Source organism: Mesitornis unicolor, unplaced genomic scaffold (genome assembly GCF_000695765.1).
Source record: "Mesitornis unicolor isolate BGI_N332 unplaced genomic scaffold, ASM69576v1 scaffold34592, whole genome shotgun sequence".
In the NCBI taxonomy this organism is placed as follows: Eukaryota; Metazoa; Chordata; class Aves; order Mesitornithiformes; family Mesitornithidae; genus Mesitornis; species Mesitornis unicolor.
The window spans coordinates 15,283-38,017 of NW_010171856.1; the positions used below are offsets into that span (position 1 = coordinate 15,283).

At 37.9% G+C, this 22,735-nt stretch overlaps 1 protein-coding gene across 1 annotated transcript in view; it reads right to left on the bottom strand.

Annotated features, from left to right (window-relative positions):
• Positions 1 to 893: 893 nt before the first annotated feature.
• Positions 894 to 22,735, bottom strand: part of TMEM2 (transmembrane protein 2) — a 22,870-nt gene continuing 1,028 nt past the window's right edge. Inside the window, exons 2-18 of the mRNA XM_010180180.1 lie at positions 20,876 to 21,085; positions 20,289 to 20,494; positions 19,638 to 19,707; positions 17,018 to 17,146; positions 15,345 to 15,433; positions 13,292 to 13,423; positions 12,777 to 12,812; positions 11,909 to 12,064; positions 9,098 to 9,275; positions 8,408 to 8,623; positions 7,494 to 7,702; positions 6,779 to 6,964; positions 5,399 to 5,618; positions 4,238 to 4,336; positions 2,929 to 3,077; positions 2,096 to 2,202; positions 894 to 1,348 (exon numbers count right to left, since the gene is read on the bottom strand). Of these exons, the coding sequence (XP_010178482.1) occupies positions 1,152 to 1,348; positions 2,096 to 2,202; positions 2,929 to 3,077; positions 4,238 to 4,336; positions 5,399 to 5,618; positions 6,779 to 6,964; positions 7,494 to 7,702; positions 8,408 to 8,623; positions 9,098 to 9,275; positions 11,909 to 12,064; positions 12,777 to 12,812; positions 13,292 to 13,423; positions 15,345 to 15,433; positions 17,018 to 17,146; positions 19,638 to 19,707; positions 20,289 to 20,494; positions 20,876 to 21,085 (2,589 nt within the window). The 3' untranslated portion in view covers positions 894 to 1,151. The remainder of the gene's footprint in view (positions 1,349 to 2,095; positions 2,203 to 2,928; positions 3,078 to 4,237; positions 4,337 to 5,398; positions 5,619 to 6,778; positions 6,965 to 7,493; positions 7,703 to 8,407; positions 8,624 to 9,097; positions 9,276 to 11,908; positions 12,065 to 12,776; positions 12,813 to 13,291; positions 13,424 to 15,344; positions 15,434 to 17,017; positions 17,147 to 19,637; positions 19,708 to 20,288; positions 20,495 to 20,875; positions 21,086 to 22,735) is intronic.

Genomic DNA, 22,735 nt, shown 5'->3' on the forward strand with positions numbered 1-22,735 from the left:
TTTACAGCCTCTGAAATTTAATTTCAAAGACTAGAATCCTGAAAAAGGGCATCTGTGCCTCAGGTCTTCACACTATCTGCAAAAAGGGTCAGATAATTGCAGCAAAACCAAAAGAAATCAAACAGTCCTAATATAAAATCAATGGGAATTAGCAAGATGAGTATATTAAAAGAATCAAAGCAAAAGATACAGCACGCCTGAATGAACTGAGAGCACTTTCCATTCACTTAAAAGTTAGAGCTGGGATAGTCTTAAAACAAACCAACCAACCAACCACTGTAAGAGTAGAAGCTTAGATTCATAACAAACTGAGAGTAACAATATCTCAGCTTTGCCCTTCTGGCCAAAAGTTATAAAACAAAAAGCTGAAGTCAAGCTGTACCCAAGACTGCAGCCTTAACACCCAGATTGCTTACTAAAGTAATTCTTATGGACTCCCTGCATGTTTAAGGGTGAATAGTAAACAGTGACCCCAAAGAATGGTAGTAATTTTGTGCTCTGTATGCCAAGCTGGTAACTATAGCCTCATTAAACTCTGTTGCACAGTACACAATCCTCACCCAGCCCCAGGCTGGATCTTTGAATCCCCCTTTCATACAGCAAAACAAAAATTTTACTGCACTTAAAACCCCTTGAATCAGCTGCATGCGTAAGAGAGATTGGTTTTTAACAACTTGGAAAGCAGATTGAGAATGTAACTGAGCTGACTGCTAAATAAACCCTCAGGAAAACACCTGAACAGCTAATGGAAGAAGTCTAAATTAAAATGACCAATTCAAGCTGTTGATGGAGACTTTAATGTTAATCTTTCAAGTAATCGAAGATGCATTCCAACACCTGTTATCAAAAATTTAAGGCTTTTATGAACACCCTCTTACATACAAAAGGACTATTAAACAGAAGAAACTTGTTTACAGTAAATACAAACATCTGAAAAATCTCTGAAACCTGTTTATACAAATACTAATAATTTTTTTAATATTTTGTACAACTAGAAGGTGCACAGATTGGCATTCAAGCGGTCAATGCTGGCAAACATCTGTCAGACAATAACATGGTTTACTTGGATAACAATATAGTTTAAAATGCCATAAATTAAAAAATAAGTTAGTTCACATTTTTTTTCCCAGCTTTTATGTACATCTTAGTTTTTAATGAGATCGTGTAGCCTTCTTCAGAAGCTCGAGGTCTTTCCGTCGACTTTTGATTGCTCTGGCACAGCCATACTCTTCCAGTTGTAAAGGGATATACTTTTCTATCTGAACAAGCCCATGTGCAGCAGGACCAGTAAACAGCTTAATCCAGGATGGCTTGAAGTTTCCTCTGAAGCCCAGAAAGGCCAGGCTTTCTGTGACAAAAACAGCTCAGTGTTACCGAACCAGACAAGCCCGTCCAAGCACAACACAGGACTGGTTGAGAAGGGAACAGCACACTTCTCTGAAATTATCCCCCCAGATTATTCAGGACATTAACCCACTCTCAGCTTCATGAGCATCTTGCAAGGAAATAATGATTTGCAATTTCCTTTATCAATAATCAGTATTAAATACTGCAAAATCTTAAATTTGAAAAGACAGCTATTGGGACAGTTATAAAACCTCTTTTCTCAGACAGGACTTGTGCCAGGATGACAGCTACCCCATGTGGCCTATAAAGTGACCATCCCTGAAATTACCAACAGCTTCTCATCTCTACCTTCAAATTTTGTTAGAATAGGAAATACTAGCCTGGCACAAGAGATTGTTTAAAAACAGATACACTGGGTGAGGCACAAAATACAGGCTTTGGGAAAAAAAGCTTGGAGCTCCCTTTCTGTAATTCACAGGCATGAAGAACTGCTAGTCACTTCTCTGCTTGCAACAAGCTCCACACAGTGAAGAGGCAACAGGAAGGGTTTCCGGCTCTGTTTGCTGAAGGGCTGCCTGCCCCCCACCCCATCAACAAGGGCTAAGATGCAGCAGCCCACACCAGTGAGAACTGGCAGTCATCTTCTACCAGCTGCATCCTTCTCACACACCCTGTGAGAAACCTGCCACGCCAACATAAACACACAGACCAAGGCGGTGTCAAAGAAACATGCAAAATTTCCACCAACCGTTGTGCTGAAGATAAGGCGGTTTGGCTGTCCCCAGGGACATTAAGGCTTCTGATAAATTATTTGGAATAGCTACATCACCTCTTGTGCTCAGCAGAATGATAGACCTGCAGCAGAAACAGAAGACAGCAGCTGTTACAAACACAAAGTTTTCTTAATATTCTGCTGCATGCTTTTATGGCTAGCCAGCCTCATAGTCCACTTGCTTAAGAGTACCCAAGACATGTCATTTCATGACATGGAAATAGTCAACCCTCTCTGAAAGCAGTACCTAGAAAAGCACCCACCTCAATTTTTTTTTTTAAACTGACTTTACGTTTAACTTGAAAATCACTGGATAGCGATATTTAAATATAGTTCAATATTTTGTATCAAACCTCAAGTTTAGATATTCATCCAAAATTAGAATATTAGAATTCTAATTTTTCTGATTCTAACTTTTTATTTTTCTTTAATGATAAGCAACTGTCTCTCTAGACAGGGAGAGAGCAGTATGACATCTTCTCACATAGTTCTTCTCAGTGTCTTGAAGTGATCTTATTAAACAAAAAGTTATTCTTGTTTTAAGCAAAGAAGTGTTATTACATGATGTTTAGTTAAAAAAATTCTTTTTGAGGTGAAAGGCAACACTGGAAAATTGTAAGTGTTCAAATCTGATTTGCTTTGTTTACTCAGATAGGCTAAACTGTCTGTTAAAATGCTTCTATGTTTCACCTTTCCCCTCAATTTAGATACGTATTTTGCTCACTTTCAGTTTCATTATTTAAAACCTCATTAGAGAGCAGAGCCATAGCTTACAGGACATAGCAGAAATAAATGGTCATTACACATACCTTTGTGGAATTCCAGATTTTAAATATCCATCTACATGCTTAATATCTACTCCAGAAAATAATTTGTTTCCCATTACAGTGCCAATGCAGGCATCAACTACAACAATAAGTATACCATTATCCTTGAAGGAAAAGAGTGCGTCATTGACCTGAATGGAAGGAGAAAAAGAAGAGAAAAGAACTTTCTTTCTTTGCAATTCTACCGCACTCAGTGTTAATCTTTATCTAGCGCAAACACAGTGATGTAATAATTTCCTTACAAATAATTGTTTCTCCCTAGCCTGTTTTCATTTTTACCTTTGAGGGGAGGCTTTCAAGTGGCACTTCTGAAATTGCATGGGAGCCTTCAGTTCCCAGTTTCTACCAGAAGATTATACAATTCAGGAGACTTAGTACCTGCCTTGGTCATCGCTTCTGCTTCAGGAAGCTAAAATTCAGATATTGAACCACCTAGGCTTCTTGGCAATAGTACAATACTAATCTGTTTCTGCAGCAGCCTGGGTCTAGCTCAGCTTCTTCCTACTTGGATACGGCACACACATTCCCATAGAGGTTTGCAGCTGCTAAGGTTACGCTGCTCACATCCCATCTGCCTGTCTGAATAACTCAGAAGTTTTACTATTTCAACCAAGCTAACGTGCTGACATTGCAGAATGTAAGCTACATATAGACTTTAAGCTTTGTGGCATGAGGATGTCTGCAAATGCTATTTCAGCATTACGTGCAAGTCTTCTTCAGCATCCGAATAGACTTGAAAGTCAAATAGAATAGAAGTTGAAATGAAAGACTTTTTATACAGTATCGTATCACTAGTCTTATCAGGACTGCATCAGGACAAATACAAAACTCTCTATGGATTCCTTATGGATTCCTTCCATTTTGAAGGAATTTAGCGAAATATAATATCTTGAATGACTCATCCCATCAACTTCTCAATCTGTTAGCACAAAAAGAATATCAACACCATGGATGTAACTAACAGGTTGTTTGGTATTGTCTTTTTTTTTTTCTCCCAAAAGCAGTCATCAATAAATGTATGTCCATCCAGATGTCAACATGAATCTGAAGACTTTAAACTCTCCCTTATTGGTACAATTTTCTCCCCATCAGGAAAGGATTTGAATACAAAATGGAGCTTTGGAGTCTCATTTACTGAGGCTAAAATACCAGCTTTTTGACTGTTTTTTAAACTGCAAATCAACACTTTTCATTCAAGTGAAGAAAAGTGAGGTCAGCATTATGTAGAGCTGTGCAACTGTTATAGTACAAACTACTAAAGAGATAGAATAAAACTGCAAAGATTACTTACAGAAATAAATGCTTGCTGACCTCTGCTTAACTCTTTTTTACCAGATGAATTAATGTGCACAAGGAGGTAGTTTTTGTGAGGATCACTGGTGAATACCATCTGGATATCAAATGAAACATGTTAAGTACACATATCCACATGTCTTCAACACTTTATCATGCCAGACAATTTACAACAGACTATCCATGCTCCAAAGCAAATGCATCCATTTGTCAGTGGCGTTATTTGTGGCACTAGCAATGCTAATAAATACCATGATGTATAGTGTAACCCATTTTATTCCTTACTTTCAGTATTTTTCTCAGCTTACACAGCTAAAATGATAATGCAGTTTTGAGTTCATGCTAATAAGCAAAGATCCAAAAAAGAGGGAAGGTTGGCCACCAGCATATAGACCTCTGCAGCAAAACTATCTGACATGGAATACAGATAGTCACAGAATCATTTGGTTGGAAAACACCTTTAAGATCATAGAGTCCAACCATAACCTGTCCACTACTGAACCATGTCTCTAAGCACCTCATCTACCTGTCTTTTAAATACACCCAGGGATGGTGACTTGACCACTTCCATGGGCAGCCGATTTCAGTGCCTGATAACCCTTTCAGTGAAGAAATTTTTCCTAATACCCAATCTAAACCTCCCCTGGGACAACTTGAGGCCATTCCTTCTGTTCCATCACTTGTTACTTTGTAGAAGAGACTGATCCCCACCTTGCTACAATTTCCTTTCAGGTAACTCTATAAAGAGTGATGAGGTCTCCCCTCAGAATCCCCTTCTCCAGACTAAACAATCCCAGTTCCCTCAGCTGCTCTTCATAAGATTTGTGCTCCAGACCCTTCAACAGCTTTCTCACCCTTCTCTGGACATGCTCCAATGCCACAATGTCCTTTGTAGTACAAGACATCAGATCTATCTATGTCCCTTCTCCATAGTACTGAGGTACTGAGAGGCAAAGCAGCATTTTTCAAAGAACAAAAACTGAAATGTTTGCTCTACAAGGTACTCCACACTTTCTAGATTATGGGACGTTAATGACGTGACCATTGTAAACTGGTATGTGCAGTATTCTCTGCTGAAAGACTGAAACTCTGCCTTAAAGTAAGTAGACAGCAACACCAACTATAGTGTTCATGAAAGTTTTTGCTTATTTTATTTTACCTGAGTAGTGCCGCATTTTGTACATGGTACAGTAGTTTTTACTGGCATCTGCTTTATGACAGTTGGTCCTTGGTAGTACTTTGGGTAAGCTTTTGACATGCAGTTACTGATCCCTTTTGCTGAATCCTTGGTCACAATCTTGATCCTTTCACATCCCTGAGATGAGCAATAACTGTGACCATCCCTATTATATTTGGCTTGGAGAAATAAAAACAGCAATCTATACAAATGGAGGAAAAAGAATCGAGATCAATTGCTGGAAAGATACATATTTATGTTAAACCTTAACAGCTGTATTTTGTGATTTTCAGAAGAACAGAAACTATAGTATTCACTTCTGCACCATTGTTCAAACTTTAAAAAATATTTACAGTTTGTTAGACTTAGGAAGTCTCTGCTGATGTATCCCAACAGTTAAAGAAGACATCAGTATGAATGCATATACTTTGAAAAGAACAGCCACTCCTCAAATCAGTGGTTTGTAGGAAACAAAACCCAAACTGTAGCGCATAAATGTATTCTGCGATCATAGATCTTTGCAGATACTGAGCAGTAACTGTCTGGATATTCAGCTTCACCCATCAACCCCGGACATTGTAACTGTACTGTTGCAAATGCCTGGAAATGCAATTTAGGGAGTAGTGGTCATTGATGTTCACAGTACATAGAGACTGGTAATTCTTCTATTATGTATTTGACTGTTATCACTGTAGCTCTTAGAAAAAAGTCAACATACATGTCTTTTCAAAAGCTACATTAATCTCCATATTTACTGTAGACAAAGTAGCAGATAAGGGAACAAAATAAATAAGAGAACAAATTACAAATTTAAGATGAACATTGGCAAAACACACAAGTGATGTATGTAGGCCTTATTTTACTCGAAGCTGACCATATCTTAAACCTCTTGGAAGGATTGCAGTGGCCTCTGTCAGAAGTACTTTTGAAAGCGAGGCTTCTAAGTACTTTTGAGAAGGCTGAAGACATATTAGAATTTTCAGAAATACACTCTTAAAATGTTCTTGGAACAGAAAACTTCTCAGAAATTTCTAGAATTTTAAGTTTAACAAGGCGGCACAGATTTTCTTTGAAGACTTAGAAGTTACTTCCTAAAAGATACCGGTCTGCAGCACGCCAGTTGCCTTTTTTCCCCAGGCATGGGGTAGAAAATATCTGTGGCATCTATGGTGGAAAACTGTTTCAATGACAACCACTCTATTTGGGAGATTCAAAGTCACATAGAGTATTCTTTCCAAGAGGCTTTGGGCTCCTTTGCAACAGCTCTCCTCCTATGAAAGTGTCTCAATCAGTTGCTTTTAACACTATTAAACTGTACATCTTAAGATTAAACAACATCTTCCAAAAGTTACAAGGAGTTACCCAGTACTGTTGTCAAAGTAAAACTTCTTGTTTGATCGATTCTTTTCAAGCTCCATCATTGAAGATACAGGCATGTAGCGTTCTACCTTGCTTGACAGGGCAGATGATCGCCTTTGAAAGGTTTCCAACACTATAACAAAATCTGTATTTGGTTGATAACAAAGACCAACACGAATCCAGTCATTCCTGAAAACAAAATAAAAATGTAAGATTCACTATAGGAACAGATTAAACAACAATATGCAGCAAACAGGTCACTGAAAAAACAAGTAACAGGAACATAAAAAGCTACCAAACCCTCAACTTGAAGATCTTTCTTCCCCTCTCTACACTAAGTGTTTCATTAAATATTATAGTAACTTTGATACTCTCAGAATTTGATTTTATACTTTAGACATTTAATAAGTTTATCTGTCAACAAAATCAAGTATGCCAAACTATGCAGCTGCAATTCTGCTCAACTTCACTATCTGCACATTTTCTTCTCCAAAGTATTTTCCTTAAAAGACATTGTACCAGCCAAATATTTAACTTTATGTGCAGGTCTACTGCTTAATCTCCTGCTTTTCATGCCTTAGTATTTGTAATCACAAAAAAAACTCTAACTTGAGATCCAGCCTTACTGATGGTTGCAAACTTTCAGGTAAGCTAATTCTGCAGGACATTACTTCAGCATTGCCCTATGGATCAATGACATGAAAGAAAGTAAACATACTTGTTGAAGTTAATGAGATAGAGGTAGGTGACGTTTGGAGCTTTTCCATTCCAATGTATTGTGTAACCCTTTTGGAGCATCACTACTGGCTGGTATTGCTGAAAGACAGCTCTCTGATTAATACCTCGAAGAACCATGGGATTGGCTGGGTACTCATCTCGTACAATAGTCATGGAAAGATTCTGTCCATTCCAGGTTTGGACATAAACCTAATATAGTATTATGTAGGAGGAAAAGAAAGAGGAAAGATTTGGACACTATACAAAATGAAATGAAATAGCAAAGAATAATCAGAACACTAGCCAAAACACTTTAATGTGATGTTCTGAGTTACACAATACACAAACATCTCCTGAAGAAGAGCCCTATTTGAAAACCTATTTACAGACTAAAAAAAGGGAGAACGAAAAAAATATATGAAAAAAAAATCTATATAATCAACTACACTATTTGGCGAAACTCATATAGAACAGTAACCAGAATGGGGAAAAAACCCATCTCTATGTGAGATTTCTATTCATAAGGTGGTATGTAACATCTACTTTAAGAAAAAATAAATGAAAAGCCCCTCAAAACCTATGCTGTGAAAAAAAGACAAGACAGAACTCCAGTGGAAGAAAACACCTCCAACACAAAAATGTTTTAGCAGATATGGCTGCAACATAGAACTGGCAGGCATACACATTTGGTTTTACCTTGCAGCATCTAATACTGTACTCCCAGTCTGAGTGTTGAAGGGAACACGATATACACAACCCGCTGAAAAGTATAATATGCATAAAAGTATTTTTAAAACCTTAGAGAATTTTTAAATCCAAAGATAGGTAACTTTGTAGTTTCTATATTCTCCTTGCCCCCCACAAGTTGTTGATATTGTACATTTGACCCAAACAGAAAGCTACAAGAGCACTAGCCTGTGCATAGGTCCCACTGCAAACCACTCCACTCCATTCTGTAAAATTAATGCATTTGGGGTGTTGAATCAAGTAGTTATCCATTCTGCCCACATAGGTATCCTTGTAGTCAGTCACTGAACCATCTAGATCGTGGAATATTGAGTTCTTGTCACCATCCAGATCTCCTTCTTCAAACCAGGGACCAGGTTTTCCAAAGAAGGCTTTCAAAGAAACCTGGCAACAACAATTAAAATATTTATTTTTTCCACAGTCAAAGCACACTTGCACACCTGTGAAAACACAGGCATTTGACAAATTTAATGAAAAACCCTATGGCAAGGACACTGGAATCTTACAAAACAAACATTTTGATTTTTAGTAATAGGCTTAGGCCAGCTCTTGCATCTAAATAGTGTTAATATTTGCAACTGAAAATTAATTACTAAGGATATACCAAACCTTACATAAATCTCCTTTCAGCTTTACCATTATGAAAGAGATCATTATTGTAACATATCCTACATCTCCCTTTGTATTACTTTTTTATTGGGAGACAAAGGATACACCTTGGGTCACTTCCAACCAAGAGAGAAACTCTGGAATAATGATGTATGGAAAAGATGATCTACAGCCTTTGGATGTTTATATTAAATATAATAATAAGAAAAGCCATTTGCAAGATTAAAAGAAATCCTGTAATAAACTTACATTTGGACCAAACTTCACAAGAGAAATGTTGGTTTTTGGTGTCATCTGCCATGGATTTTTCATCAAAAATCCAACTGCACTGGTAAATCTGTCTGGAGTTGGCACAAAGTTTTTGAATGTGCATTTGGTAAGATGAATAGGTCCATCATAAATCTGAAAGCCTCTGATTGGAAATGTCCTGTTAATATAAGCAAATATTTATAGGATCCTTTAAAACAAAAACCATGCTAAGCCTGAATCTGTATCATAAATACATTTCCTCTCAGAGGAATCAATAGAGTGACATTAAGAGAATGATTTGCAGTTCGTATCTTTGTAAAGGAAATCTTGTTTCTGCACTTATCTAATGAGTCAAAAAATCACCCACTCTTGAATTTTCCTGTTAGAAGAGCTATCACTGTCCATTCACAAATGTGCCCCTTTTCCAATATGGGAAATACAGCAGGAGAATAATACTAACTGCTCTTTGATTGATCATGGCATGTGGGAGAAGTGCCCATAGACGGGAGGAAAGCAAATGTCACTTCGAACTTCAGGAGGGAACACCCAAGAAACTGAAGGCTGGTAAGCCTCAGCTTGATCTCTGGGAACATGATGGAGCAGCTAGTTGTGCTAGCCGAAGGACAACTAGTTGTGCTGTCCTTCATGAAACATGAAGGACAAGAAAGCAGTCAGGAGTAATCCGCATAGATTCACCAAGGAGGAGTCATTCTTGACCAACTTGATAAACTTCTGTGATGAAATGGCTGGTCTAGCAGCCAAGGTGAGGGCAATGGACATGGTCTACCATTCAGTAAGGCTTTTGACACTGTGCCCCATAAGACCCTTATGAAGTATGGGCTGGATGAGAAGACAGTAAGGTGGATTGAAACCTAGCTGAATGGTTGGGCCCAGAGGCATGAAGGCTACTTGGAGGTCATTACCTAGTAGTGTATCCCAGGGGTCAACACTGGGTCCACTCTTGTTCAACCTCTTCATTAGTGATCTGGATGATGGGGCTGAATATAGTCTCAACAAGCCTGCAGTAGGCACAAAACTATGAAGAGCAGCTAATACACCACAGGGTTATGCTGCCATCCAGATAGACCTTGACATGCTGTAGAGATGGGCAGATGGGAACCTCACAAAGTTCAACATGTGAGAGTGCAAAGTCCTGTACCTAGGGAAGAACAACCCTATGCACCAGTGAAGAGGAGGTATGGGTCCTGATGGAAATCAAGTTGGCCATAAGCCAATAATGTGCCCTTGCCATAAAGAGGCAAATGGTATCCTGGGCTGCACTGCGAGAAGTGTTGCCAACAGACTGAGGGAGGTGATCCTTCTCATCTATTCAGCACTGGTGAAGCCACATATAGAGTGTTTATCTCCAGTACAAGACAGACACGGCGTTACTGGAGAGAGTCTAAGGGTGGGCTACAAAGACGATTAAGTGACTGGAGCATCTCTCATTGGAGGAAATATTGGAAAAACTCAGACTGTTCAGCTTGGAGCAGAGAAGGCTCGGGCAGGAATCTCATCAGTGTATAAAAATCTCTGAAGGGAGGGTGTAAAGAAGACAAAGCCAGGCTCTTTCCAGTGGTGCCCAGTGACAGGACCAGAGGCAGTGGGCACAAGCTGAAACACAGGAGGTTCCTCCTGAACGTAAGGAGAAAAGTTTTTGTTGTGAGGGTGACTGAGCACTGGCACAGGTCACTCAGGGAGGCTGTGGAGTCTCCATCCTTGGAGATATTCTAAAGCTGTCTCAGTAGGGTCCTGGACAATCAGCTCTAGATGACCTTGCTTGAGCAAAGAAGTTAGACAAAATGGGCTCCAAAGGTCCCTTCAAAACTCAACTGTTCTTAGGTTCTGCTCAACTAGACTCAATACTTCATATATCATCATCACATTAACTTCATCCCTCTAAATATCTAAGCAGCTATGTTAAACAAGCATCACAGCAAGCCATAGGAAAAAAAAAGGTCATGGTCACAGATTGGGATTTGTCACAGACAGATGGTAGTCTCTAGTCCTAAACTGACTCTAGAAATACTCTTACCTGAACAAGTTTTTTCTTTCTCTCTTCCAGGCCCAAATGTTGTTTAAGACTGATGTTTCATTAAAGTAGAAAAACTTAAATAACTACAGAAAAGCAACCTATGGTAGCATCAGATGAAAACTGACTCAGCAAAAAGGCAAGAGTCACACATTTGCACACGAAGTATTAAAAAGAGAGTGTCACCTTTGATAGAGTCCTAATCTCTCACAGCTCAAGCAATAAGGTAGTTTACAAAGAGTCACAGAATATTACGAGTTGGAAGGAACCTCAAAAGATCATCCAGTCCAACCCCCCTGCCAGAGCAGGATCACCTAGACTAGGTCACACAGGTGGGTTTTGAATGTCTCCAGAGAAGGAGACTCCACAACCTCTCTGGGCAGCCTGTTCCAGTGCTCTGTCACCCTCACAGTAAAAAAGTTTTTCCTCATATTCAGTTTGAACCTCCTATGCTCCAGCTTGCTCCCCTTGCCCCTTGTCCTATCATTGGCTGTCACTGAGAAGAGTCTGGCTCCTTCCTCCTGACACTCGCCCTTTACAAATTTATAACCATGAATGAGGTCACCCCTCAGTCTCCTCTTCTCCAAGCGAAAGAGACCTAGTTCCCTCAGCCGCTCCTCATAAGGGAGATGCTCCACTCCCTCAGTAATCTCTGTGGCTCTGCGCTGGACTCTTTCAAGCAATTCCCTGTCCTTCTTGAACTGATGGCCCCAGTTTACATCTGATACAGATAATGTTTCTTGTACCATTTCTACTTCCTTCACTCATAACATACTTACCGATTTCTAGGCAGAGTGCGTGCCTTGCTGTCTATTCCTCCAGTTCCCACATATTTATTTTGGCCGCCTGGAAACCCATAATTTTTGCTCTCACCTATGAACAATGAATCAGATACCTCCTGGCTGGCACCTTCATCATTTGGGAAGCTCCCATCACTATTAAGGCAATGTCAGAGATAAGCTTTTAGCCAAGACTCTCCAGCAAATAAACACAGAGGCATAGTCCTACTTTTACTTCTGTAACAGCCCTCTTAAAGCAGAGCAGTCTAGACTTCATTTACAAAACATAAAAATTTAAATTTAATCATTAACAGTATTACAGACTGTTTGAAACGCCAGCAGAGAGTTAAGCGTTAAATTTTCTGTCTCCCTTTGTAGTGCAGCATTGTTTCTTTTACAATCCACTTTTGCAATCCTAGAACCATTTTGTCATAACCTAAATGGCAACAATTTTAGCTTACTTGACTCTTTTTTACTAGAAAGTGACTCTACCTCCTCTAAATGCTCATCCCCTTTCTTCTTCATTACTCACTTTCAGCTCTTCAGGAGGAAAATCAGAACTACCTAAGGAATCACACAATACCAAAAATACTTGGATAAATATAACCCTTCTGGTGAAGAGGCAGCAAATTGTGGCGTAAATAAAGCATAAGCTGAATCAAAACGCAAGCTTTGGCAGTTGTGTCAATTTACAGCCTTTATAACATTATCCACACCACTGGAAATAGAGCAGGGCCCAAAAATGAAACTATAGCCTTATGAAAGTATACCTATTCATTTTAATAGATAAGATATATATTTTTCTAAGCTTCCAGGCAAAAAAACCCCAAAACACCCAAACCAGAAGTGATTAACTTACAGTACTCACCTAGCAAATGTCAAACCTATTCCATTGTCTGCAAACCTAAAAGAAAGTTCAGAGCTTCATTAATATTTTCTAGGTTATCCGAAACTCATTAGCATCGAAGAAAGCCTGACATTTTCTATTAATGGAATTTAGAACCACCAAACACTTAATACCTCTTATAAAAATGTTGCTGTTATAGAAAATTACTTGGTTTTACTTTTACATTTTAAGTAGGTAAACATGACAGCTTCAGGGAATCCACAGATGTCTCAGTATAAATTTACTGTCTCTACCAACTTTTAGACATTTTACTACATAGTTTATTTTTGCTGTTTAAGGCAGGTTCTCATCTAATCATGTTTAAACTTGTTTCATTTAATGTAGTGGGATGGTGTTAAAGTGCTTCAAGTTATTGAGAAGTTCCTCAAGTTAAGTATCAAGTCTTCTCTTATAACCCTGTTGCAATACACTTTCATAAACAAAGTTTCAGGGGAAACTTCTTAACAACACGCAGCTGTTTGCTTCCAGATACCTACCCAGAGTTTTGAATGAGGATATCCCCTCCCCTGACCCAGGCCCCATGATCATTGTTTTTGAAAGAAATTAATCTGTCAATCAGGGCAGCAACTCGGGGCTTTTCAGGGTCTGCATCTTGATGAGGTCGAAACCTAGGAAAGACAAAAACTTAAACACTCAATATAAGCATACTGTTTGTTTTACATGTGTCACATATGTTGGGCTCAGAGAGAGACTGAAAGATAAACACTCATACTCATCTGATGGGCAAAATCCACTCTGCTTCATATTTGGAATAACAGAAGGCAAAACCAGGTGCACCTTATCTCTCTATTTCTAGGAAAGGGGTTTTGGGGTATAATGAAGCAGGAACATAAAACTTCTCTTTTCCAGTAATTCTCATAGGCTCTTGCTTAATCTCCCTGAGTTTCTTTAGCTGCATCTCACCTCCTTTAATCTCACTGCTTTTTCTTTTTGTTGTCTCCAAAGTACTCCCTTCCCACTTGTACTGCAGCATTAATGTAAAATTTGATGGAGAGAATTGAAGCTCCTTGGAAGGATAAACCAGGCTGACATGCACTATATAAAAAAAGCTGGAGGTTTGTCTAACTGCTCTTTCAAGTCTTTCAAACTCTCCTGACATTGAGGAGTTCTTCTTCTTCTATCACACCTGAGACATTTTTCTATTCCAACCTAGACACTCCATGTTGCTACCAAGATGGTCTTGTACAGTACGTTATGACTGGAAGAAAGAAATAGCCTAATTAGAGACTAGTGGAAGCTTTCACCTGATTATCCCCAAGATCCCAGAGAAAAAGTAATACATTAAATACATTAAAAAACATATTACAAAAATGCATTGAGTGGATAAAGATATATATACCCCTTATCCTGATCACCTTGTACTCTTATTTCTATCTGCCCTGTATCCCATGAGGGGAGAATGGGTGAATGTTTAGTTTTGATAATCTCAGGCTCCTAATTAACATTTAAACCCCTCCAGTATGGTTCCATGTACAATGATTAGTAGCCTTATATAGTTACTGAGTACCTCATCAGTTCTTTGGTTGCTGTGACACCTGAACCCTATCTCATGTGCTGAGTTTCTCACATCTTCAGTTGATGACCTGTCAAGACACCACAGGTTCTCACAGGGCATTTTGCCCCTCATATGTTCCTCCTGACTAGTGGTTATGGCTGAGGTAATCCACAAGGTTATATGGGTTTTCTGTCAAAACTTCAAACTAGTGAGTTCATTTCCAAATCATGAATCATCAAGAATCACCAGAATTGGGAACTTTCCTTTCTGCATCTGCAACAATCAGTTAACCAACCTCATCCTAAAAACAAGTCAACCAGAAATAATGATAAACTTATGAACCATATTTACAGTCTTCATGGTTACTTGTTACAACAAAATGTTGATGAATACGGTTATGCAATATTGTCATCTGACCACTATCCCAGGCTATTTTTTTTTGAAGTTCAGGACAAGACTAAATAGGCATAGCATAAACTGGAATTTTCCTAGACTCCATTATTTTCTGTCACTTTGTAAACTAAAGGAAATGTGGTTGGTTGTACTGCAAAGAGCCTTCAGTAAAACTGCACCACTGAGCTGTGATCTCCAAGTCTAGAAGGTACAGACAGAAGCATTCAGCAGTAGAAAAGGCATGTGAATGTATTACTTGGCTCTATGGTGCCTTTTTCTAACAATTACTTAGTTTAAAATCATCTCTTCTGATTTATGTTCTAAGAATTTACTTTTAGCAGCAATTCCAAAAAATACTTAAAGCCTAACAGTAGAACATGTTTAAACTGATGTCTTCTAAGAGGCTGAAAATTACCCTGAGTAAGGGCTCAGAAGAAACAGCTAACTCCTTTAAGGCATGCCATGCTCTCTTGTACCCAAAGCAGGTGAATAAGTGAGGGAAAAGAATATATTTGAACTTATTGTTCAGTTATTATTTATAAGTAATTACATTGTTCTAAAAATGTTTTTCCTCATGTGAATGTAAGAGCAATCTCAGAACTTTGCCATTTTTCACTCACTTGAAAGACAATAACCTTTACCTTGCATTGTTGTCCAAAGAAAGATATTCTCTGGGATCATCAGCACTAGCATTAGTTGTTTTAACACCCTTATCAATAAACAAACCAGCCTGAAACAAGTAAGAAAAGACAATTCATACTATGCAAAACTAGAGATAAACATCTAAAATTTCAACCTTACATTTTCTTCAATATATGAATTAAAAACACTTTGATAGTTCAGTTTGGCCTTAACTGACTTATTGTCAAAGAGAAAACCAGCAACTTTCTATGCTAATTGAGGAAGAGGAAAAGAATTGCCTGGAATTAAAAAGAAAGAATGCAAAATAATTAAATTTCATTTCAGATGTCTTTCATAACATCTAACTATTTGACGTTTTACACTTATTTCCAGATGCTATTCTGGAAAATCTAGAAGCCAACCTTGTGGTGAATTCAAAATATTCTCACAAGTGGGGAAAAAAAAATAGCACTGTGAAAAATGCCTTGTATTTCACTTTAAAACTAAACTACCATCACCGCTGAAGCAGATTTTTGCATAAGCAATCATCATCTTGAAACTCAGTAATCCAGTATGAAATAATTTACTTGAGAATATGGAAGCAAAAGGAAGCATTTGTGTTATTTTACCTGAATTACATACACAAATACTTGCAGTTACTTTCACCTCTAATTCCAATTATGATTACAACTGAGCGCTCCTACATGAGTAGATCCTCAGACCTGCTAGTACAGTTTCCTCTTTTAACAGGGAAGTTTAGCACACAAACTGCTACCTTGTTTAAAGATGTTGCGAGTTATACAGCTGAAACACTTTTTTCTTTACAATGCACTTTTGGAATTCAGTATGTTTTAATCCCAATCTGAACAAATGCCTTACAGTCCCAAACACATCCTTAACACAACTTCTATAAAGCAGTGCATTGTTTCTTGGCATCCCAGACACCCAACTGTCAAGTAAAATCAATTTCACTTGATAAAAAAAAAAAAATCCAATAGTCATCCTGAACTTTATTGGGTAAACTTCAAACACAAATAAACATTTAAAGTTAGGTGACTTTGTAAATGTAATTATATATATACATATACTAGATTCCAAATAAAATAATTAAAGGGCTTTAAATTAGCTGAATGTGGAAAATATTTTAGTCACTTTAATAAAGCAATACTGAATGCCTGTATCTAGGCTGAGAGCCCTCTAACAAAAAACTATTGTCAATGGCTGTGCTTCTGAAGGCAACCCGAAAGCTTAATCTCTAGTCAGAGACTGTGCTACCATGTGCAAACAACCGAGTAACTGGAAAACAAGGAAAACAAGCTTCCTAGTCCAGGAAGCTATTAGATGAATCACAACTGTAAAAAATGTTGATGCTTCACGGGTCAGCTTTCTTCAGAGCCATCAGTAAGAGAGTAGCATCTGAAATGTTACTTTTGAGAAAATGTATTTCATTAGAAGCATTAATTGATTATTTTGTGCCTTATAAGAATATTAAACACAGTGAATATATAACTGTGACAAGAAACTATAAACATGCTGATTATACCTCATCATTCTGCAACACCTAGATAGAATTACGCAGTTCAAACACAGCATGAATCCATCACCTAACCAGCTTAAAACAAACAGACAAGTCTTAATATAAAATAGGTACAAATAAAAAAACCTCAATTTTATTTTAATGAGATAACATTACCTTAAAATTAGAATGAACCCTGTTGTTATAGAAGATTCCTAGGGGTGTAAGCTCTGACTTGGTTTCTATGGCTAAACTATGAGAATCTCCTGTGGCAACCCTGTGGAACAAATACCATATTCCAGCATCCTGCAAGTAAGGAGAGAATGGCATTACTTATAAATGAGTCTGATATATGAGCACTGATAGTAGTATCCAAGCACAAAATAAGTGTATGCTAAGTTGGACTTGGATATTTTAAGTAAAGAAGCAAGTAGAAATATAGCCCAAACTAATTGTGCATAATGGACTATATATTTGAAAATAAAGTCTCCAAAGAACTGCCCAGTAAGAAAGTAGAAGTTTGCAAATAAGGCCATATTCTAGTGAATAATATGCACTCAAAAGTGTTTTGCTTCTCAGCGAAGCCATGTAACACACCACATTTAAGATCTTCTAGTATTTGAAACCAGAAAAGTGTCAGAGGTAATGTAATTTCTCAATTTAAGTTATATTTCATCATGCAGATGCTTGATTTTCCTTTGTTCACCAGTAATTCATACCATTTACAGTAAAATACTCAAAATTCCTCCTTTCCTCCTTACTGTTACAGTCTGACTAAGGTTTGTTCATCTCTGCTCAAATCAGAATTCAATGACACAGCCAAAAAAACCCACAAGAGCTTTCAGAAGATGGGGAAAAAGCACATCAAGGAGTCTGGCCAGTTCAGAGCTAGGTAACACATAGTAATAAATTCAGCATCTGTTCATTTTCTCCATTCTTCAACATCCCTGCTCTTAAAGAAGTTGGATATCTGCTAAATGAGACCCACAAAAGTTCCCCTTTCAACCACACCTAGGTTCACCAAGAGGTGGCATTGTGACAGTACCTGCACAGCAGATACCTACAAACATGAAAAATTTTGCCTGAATTACATTCTCTGTGCCCTTATAAAATAAAGAAAAATTTACATAAGGCACATTAAAGGGTTGAGCAGCAACTAACTAGCTATGTACTGAGTGCTCCATCTCATAAAAAATACTCATCATCCTCTTGTTCAAGATATGTGGATAAAGCCAATTCACTCTGGCTTAAAAGATTTCGTGCATTTCACTCTGAGAATACACTCATTTTCCAAACAGTCCTGGAAATTCTGCTTCTCAGTAACATATTCCCATCCGTAATGACGACACACTTTGACATTTCTGGTGATTAACAATTCCAAAGCAAATGTGGATGTTCCATTAGTAAAAATACCAAAATCTTACTTCATGTATAATTAAATACAGCTCTGTGCTTGGCAGACTCAAGTATTTTTTATCCAAAACACATCCTGATGCCTGGAAAACAGTTTAATAAACTTAAAAGCTCTTTAAACGCAAGCATTCAGAAAAACGAAAAAGGTCTCCCCGTCTCCCCCATATACAGCTCAGACAAAAGAAACATCTATTGCTGATACACCCTTATAATGGGCTTCATTGTGTAACACAGGAGCTGGGGAAGGCAATGGAATTATTTTATTTGCTTGTGAATTGTTACAGTTTATACCAGCAAAAGCTCTACAATACAGAGTTTGTATCAACACAGCTGAAGTATTATATTTCTGAAACATAAAAAGCTGTAGTCCCTTTATACTAATGTGCTTACATCCATGCAAGGGAGGTACATCAGAGTGGCAAAACTTTGTAATGTACACAAACAGCTGCTTTGACCACGCACATTCTGGTAATGAAAGGGAGTGACATTTACTGGGTTACACTACAGAGGCAGAAAAAGACCTTGTAGGTTTTAAACACCAGATCAAGGAAGCTGTTTCTTTCAACTTAGCCTGCAATGCTAAAAGAAGGTAAAGGAATATTACATAAAGCAGGCAAAATGGAAAGACATTATGTTCAGAAGAAAAGAACTGGTTTGATTTCATAAGTATGTCCAAATCCTTCCTTGTTAGTAGACAGTCAACTAGAAAAGTTTGTTCAAAAGAAAAAAAACATCCACACAAACAGCAGAATAAAATTTTCTAATTTTTTTCATCCTCTAGATATTTAAACTCATTAAATATTTTGAATCCTGTTCCATTAATAACAGTTTATTATGCATTCTGTGCCTGAGAATACAGTGACACACACTCATATTCTACTTCCAGCACTGGAGCCTTTACTACAACAATCTTTCCTGTTTTCCATCCCCACTGATCTCTTCAGAAATTCCGCTCAAAACCATGCACATGTCAGGCTCTCATCCAGTGCAGAACAGACTTCAGCCCTCCACAACATGGTGCTGAGTAGTCAGATTTACTTTGCAAGCAGCTGTGACAAAAGTTTTGCACCAATATAAGTAGAGTACAAGAAGTAAAAACATATCAACTGTCACTGATGGGAAACAAATGACTAATGATTGACAATAAAGTGTTGTAGCTGTTTCCTGCACAATTAATCTTTTATTTTTGTAGAAATCTTTCATTCCAATGAAAGCTATGAAGACAAATCTTGCAGAACAGTAACACAGTAAACTCCAACGTAAAAGAACATATTCTCATATAAAAAAAGAAAAAAATATTCATTTTTGGCAGTGTAAACATCACAGGCTTTACAAATATCAGTGGCATGAGTAATTTGTTTTGAATTACACCTGTATGCCTCACCTGTGAGCCTGCTGCTGCATTATTTATAAGATGATTGTTGGGATGAGAAATCCAGAATGTCGAAACTGCCCTGAAATATTGTTCAGAAAGAAGTTATTATGGAAAAGCTCTAGCTCATACAGAAATATCTCCCCTTCATAACAAGCACATCAGAAAAAGCAAAACTGATGTTTGAAGTCACTACTTCACATATGAAATAAAAATCACAAACAGCCCCACATCTAGAAGTCAAAAATGCTTCTTTTTTCGTTCAATGCACAGTATTTTATTTAATGTTGTTCAGATACTCCATGAAATAATAAAATCCTTTTAATAAGCTTCTACAAGAGATCAATAGCATGCAGAAAAACTAGTGGTGACAACTTGAGAACGTGTCTGCCTTTTACAGAGAAGTAAAGATGTGGTCTTAAAAGTCTATTGAAGAAGTATCACAAGAAACAACAATCTTCCTACAAAACTTACTTTTTAATAAAAGAATAAACACCTTTTTCATTTTTTTTAAAATACCATTGTTATGTAAACTACTTTTAAGGTGTCTGTGTTCATTAAATTATACACAAAAATGTTATCATCTGTATATTGTCAAGAGAACATCAGCAGTTTAACTGGTGCAGCTGGTTTGATTTTACTTTTTCAGCAAGAAATACTCACATGCAGTCTGTGGCTGGCACTGGGACATAATTTCCATACACTTTATCCCTAATACCAATACACATGCTGCTGTTTCTATCTGTAGGAAGAAGAGTGCCTGGTTTCGTGACTAGCCCAAGGTTGTGGAAGAAAGTATTCCTCTGTTCAATGCCATCTTCTGTGAAGAAACAGTGACCTAGTGTGTCATAGCCAATGGTGTCCTTTATCTGCAGAAATACAAGTTCATTATGTCAGTAGCAATAGCATTTACTGAGATTTATTTGACAAGTACCATTTAGTTTTACTATCTTGGCACAGCTGCAAAGTGAAGCTTCAGTATCAGTAGTTCAGATGATTCAAGCATACAGTTTTATTTATCCCTTACAAACACACTACTATGTCTGGAGAGCTGAGCTGCCTGGAAGCTGAGAAAACAGAATGGTGAGATCTGTTAAAAATAAGTAACTGTTTGCACTTGTTCATCTATTCGTTGCAATAAAAAAAATTGCTGAGCATTAAACTTGAAGAAAGGAAGGGATTATCTTTGCTCTAAATGCTCTTTATAACATTTATTTCAACGCAGTATGTTTTGCTCTCCTTGCACCTACCAGCAAGCCATTAGTTGCATGAACAGTCACACATCTGGAAAAACAGTGATGAATGGAAAGACCTTCCAGGTAAGTCTTAAAACTGTAACCTCCTTTTTCATCCACATCCCCACAAAGGTGAAAGTGAACAGGGTAACTTCCAATCTGCTGCTGGCCCATTTGCTTCAATTCCACGTAAGAGAGATGAACAGATGTAAAATTCTTAAAAATCTAAAGATATAATAAGAAGTCCACAAAGAATAACCATTTGTTTTTTAACCAATGGAAATCTAAGTTAAAATGTCATCTATACCAGATGTACAGAAGTCAGACATACAGAGGTACCACAGGTCAACACAGTAAAAGTTATAACAATCATTACTGTCTCATTCTATATCCTGCCTTACAAAACAGTATCCTTCATAAATAAGTGTAAAAGCTAAATCTCCATGTGCCTAAAACAGAGCAATTTTCACCAGACACGTGGCCACACTTTACTGTTTGGTCTTTTACCAGATGGCATGTTAAATATTCTTTACGTGTAACCATATACTGTCCAAATAAGCAGAAGTCACCCACATCAGGGCCTGTCTGTACCGAAAATGTACCAGCATAGCCCACCTGGGATAGGCTTAAATGAATAAAATCACAGAATAATACATATTCAAAATAACCTGTTGAGAAAACCTGGGTCCAATCACCAGCTCAGCACACAGTCAGCTTAGAGACAGTTGCTCAGCACACTGACCACGGAATACCTCCAGCCACACAGATGCTCATATTACGTTAATTGGTTCTTTCCTTTCACATCCTAGTTTCTAAGCAGAATTTGTCTTATTGAAGCTTGGTCCCATTGCCTCTTGTCCTGTCACCATACACCTCCAAGAATTGCACTGGCCTCTCTGAACCCTCCCCAGTGCCTGAAGACAGCAACCTCAACATCACATACTCCCATACAGCACCTTCACTGGACACACACCCATGGATCTTTGCAATGGGAACCTGAAACAGAACACAGCACTCCAGAGAAACTTCTTCATTAAGGAAGAGATGAAACTGCCTTCAGCTGTATGAAATCATACAGCTTCACAGTAACACGACCTAAAGCAAAGTAAAAACATAATGGGGCTGTTCCAGTAACACAAGAAAGCAAAAGTATTTTCTTCTATCAATCTGCTACAAAACCAGCAATCAAGTGCCAGCTTAACTGTAAGGGGCTAAGCTGAGAAAAAGCCTTATTTTGTTATTTCATTAACTTAGCTGTACTGGGTATTTATCAAAAATAACCATTTTCATATGTACTTTGACCTCTATGGAGATTAGTGAAGTGGACTTCCCTTCCCCTCCCCTAATTGTGCTCTTAAGGTCTGCGTGCTTAAAAGACAGACGGATGGTCAAAAACAGGCATGCCCAAGATCTCTGACTCTTAATATTAAAAGCACTAACGCAGTCATAAAACTACAACCAACACCTCTCCTCACTGCCACTAGGCCTCTTTTATGCCACTGTGCCAGTGACCAGTACAAAATCCAGGATAATCAAAACCCCTGAGGCCATTAATGCTTACTAGTGCTTAGGCTCCCTCTGCTTGAGCATGCAAGATTAACATAAGCCAAAAAGTGCTTTCAGTGCTTGGCTGCAGATACTGAGCTAACTCTGGACAGTCTACTGGGAACAGTTTAATAACTCAGATAACTCAAAATGCTTGTTTTCTATTCTATCTTCCAGACATCTAAGGGGTCCGCTGTATTTGCACTATTGTGGCCATCAAGGTCAGGGTTTGCAAGATTTGCAGCTTGTCATTATCTTCTTTCATCACATTATCTTGAACACAAAAGAATGCCTTCAGATCACCTACTTCTCTTCCACAGAACAAAAGCT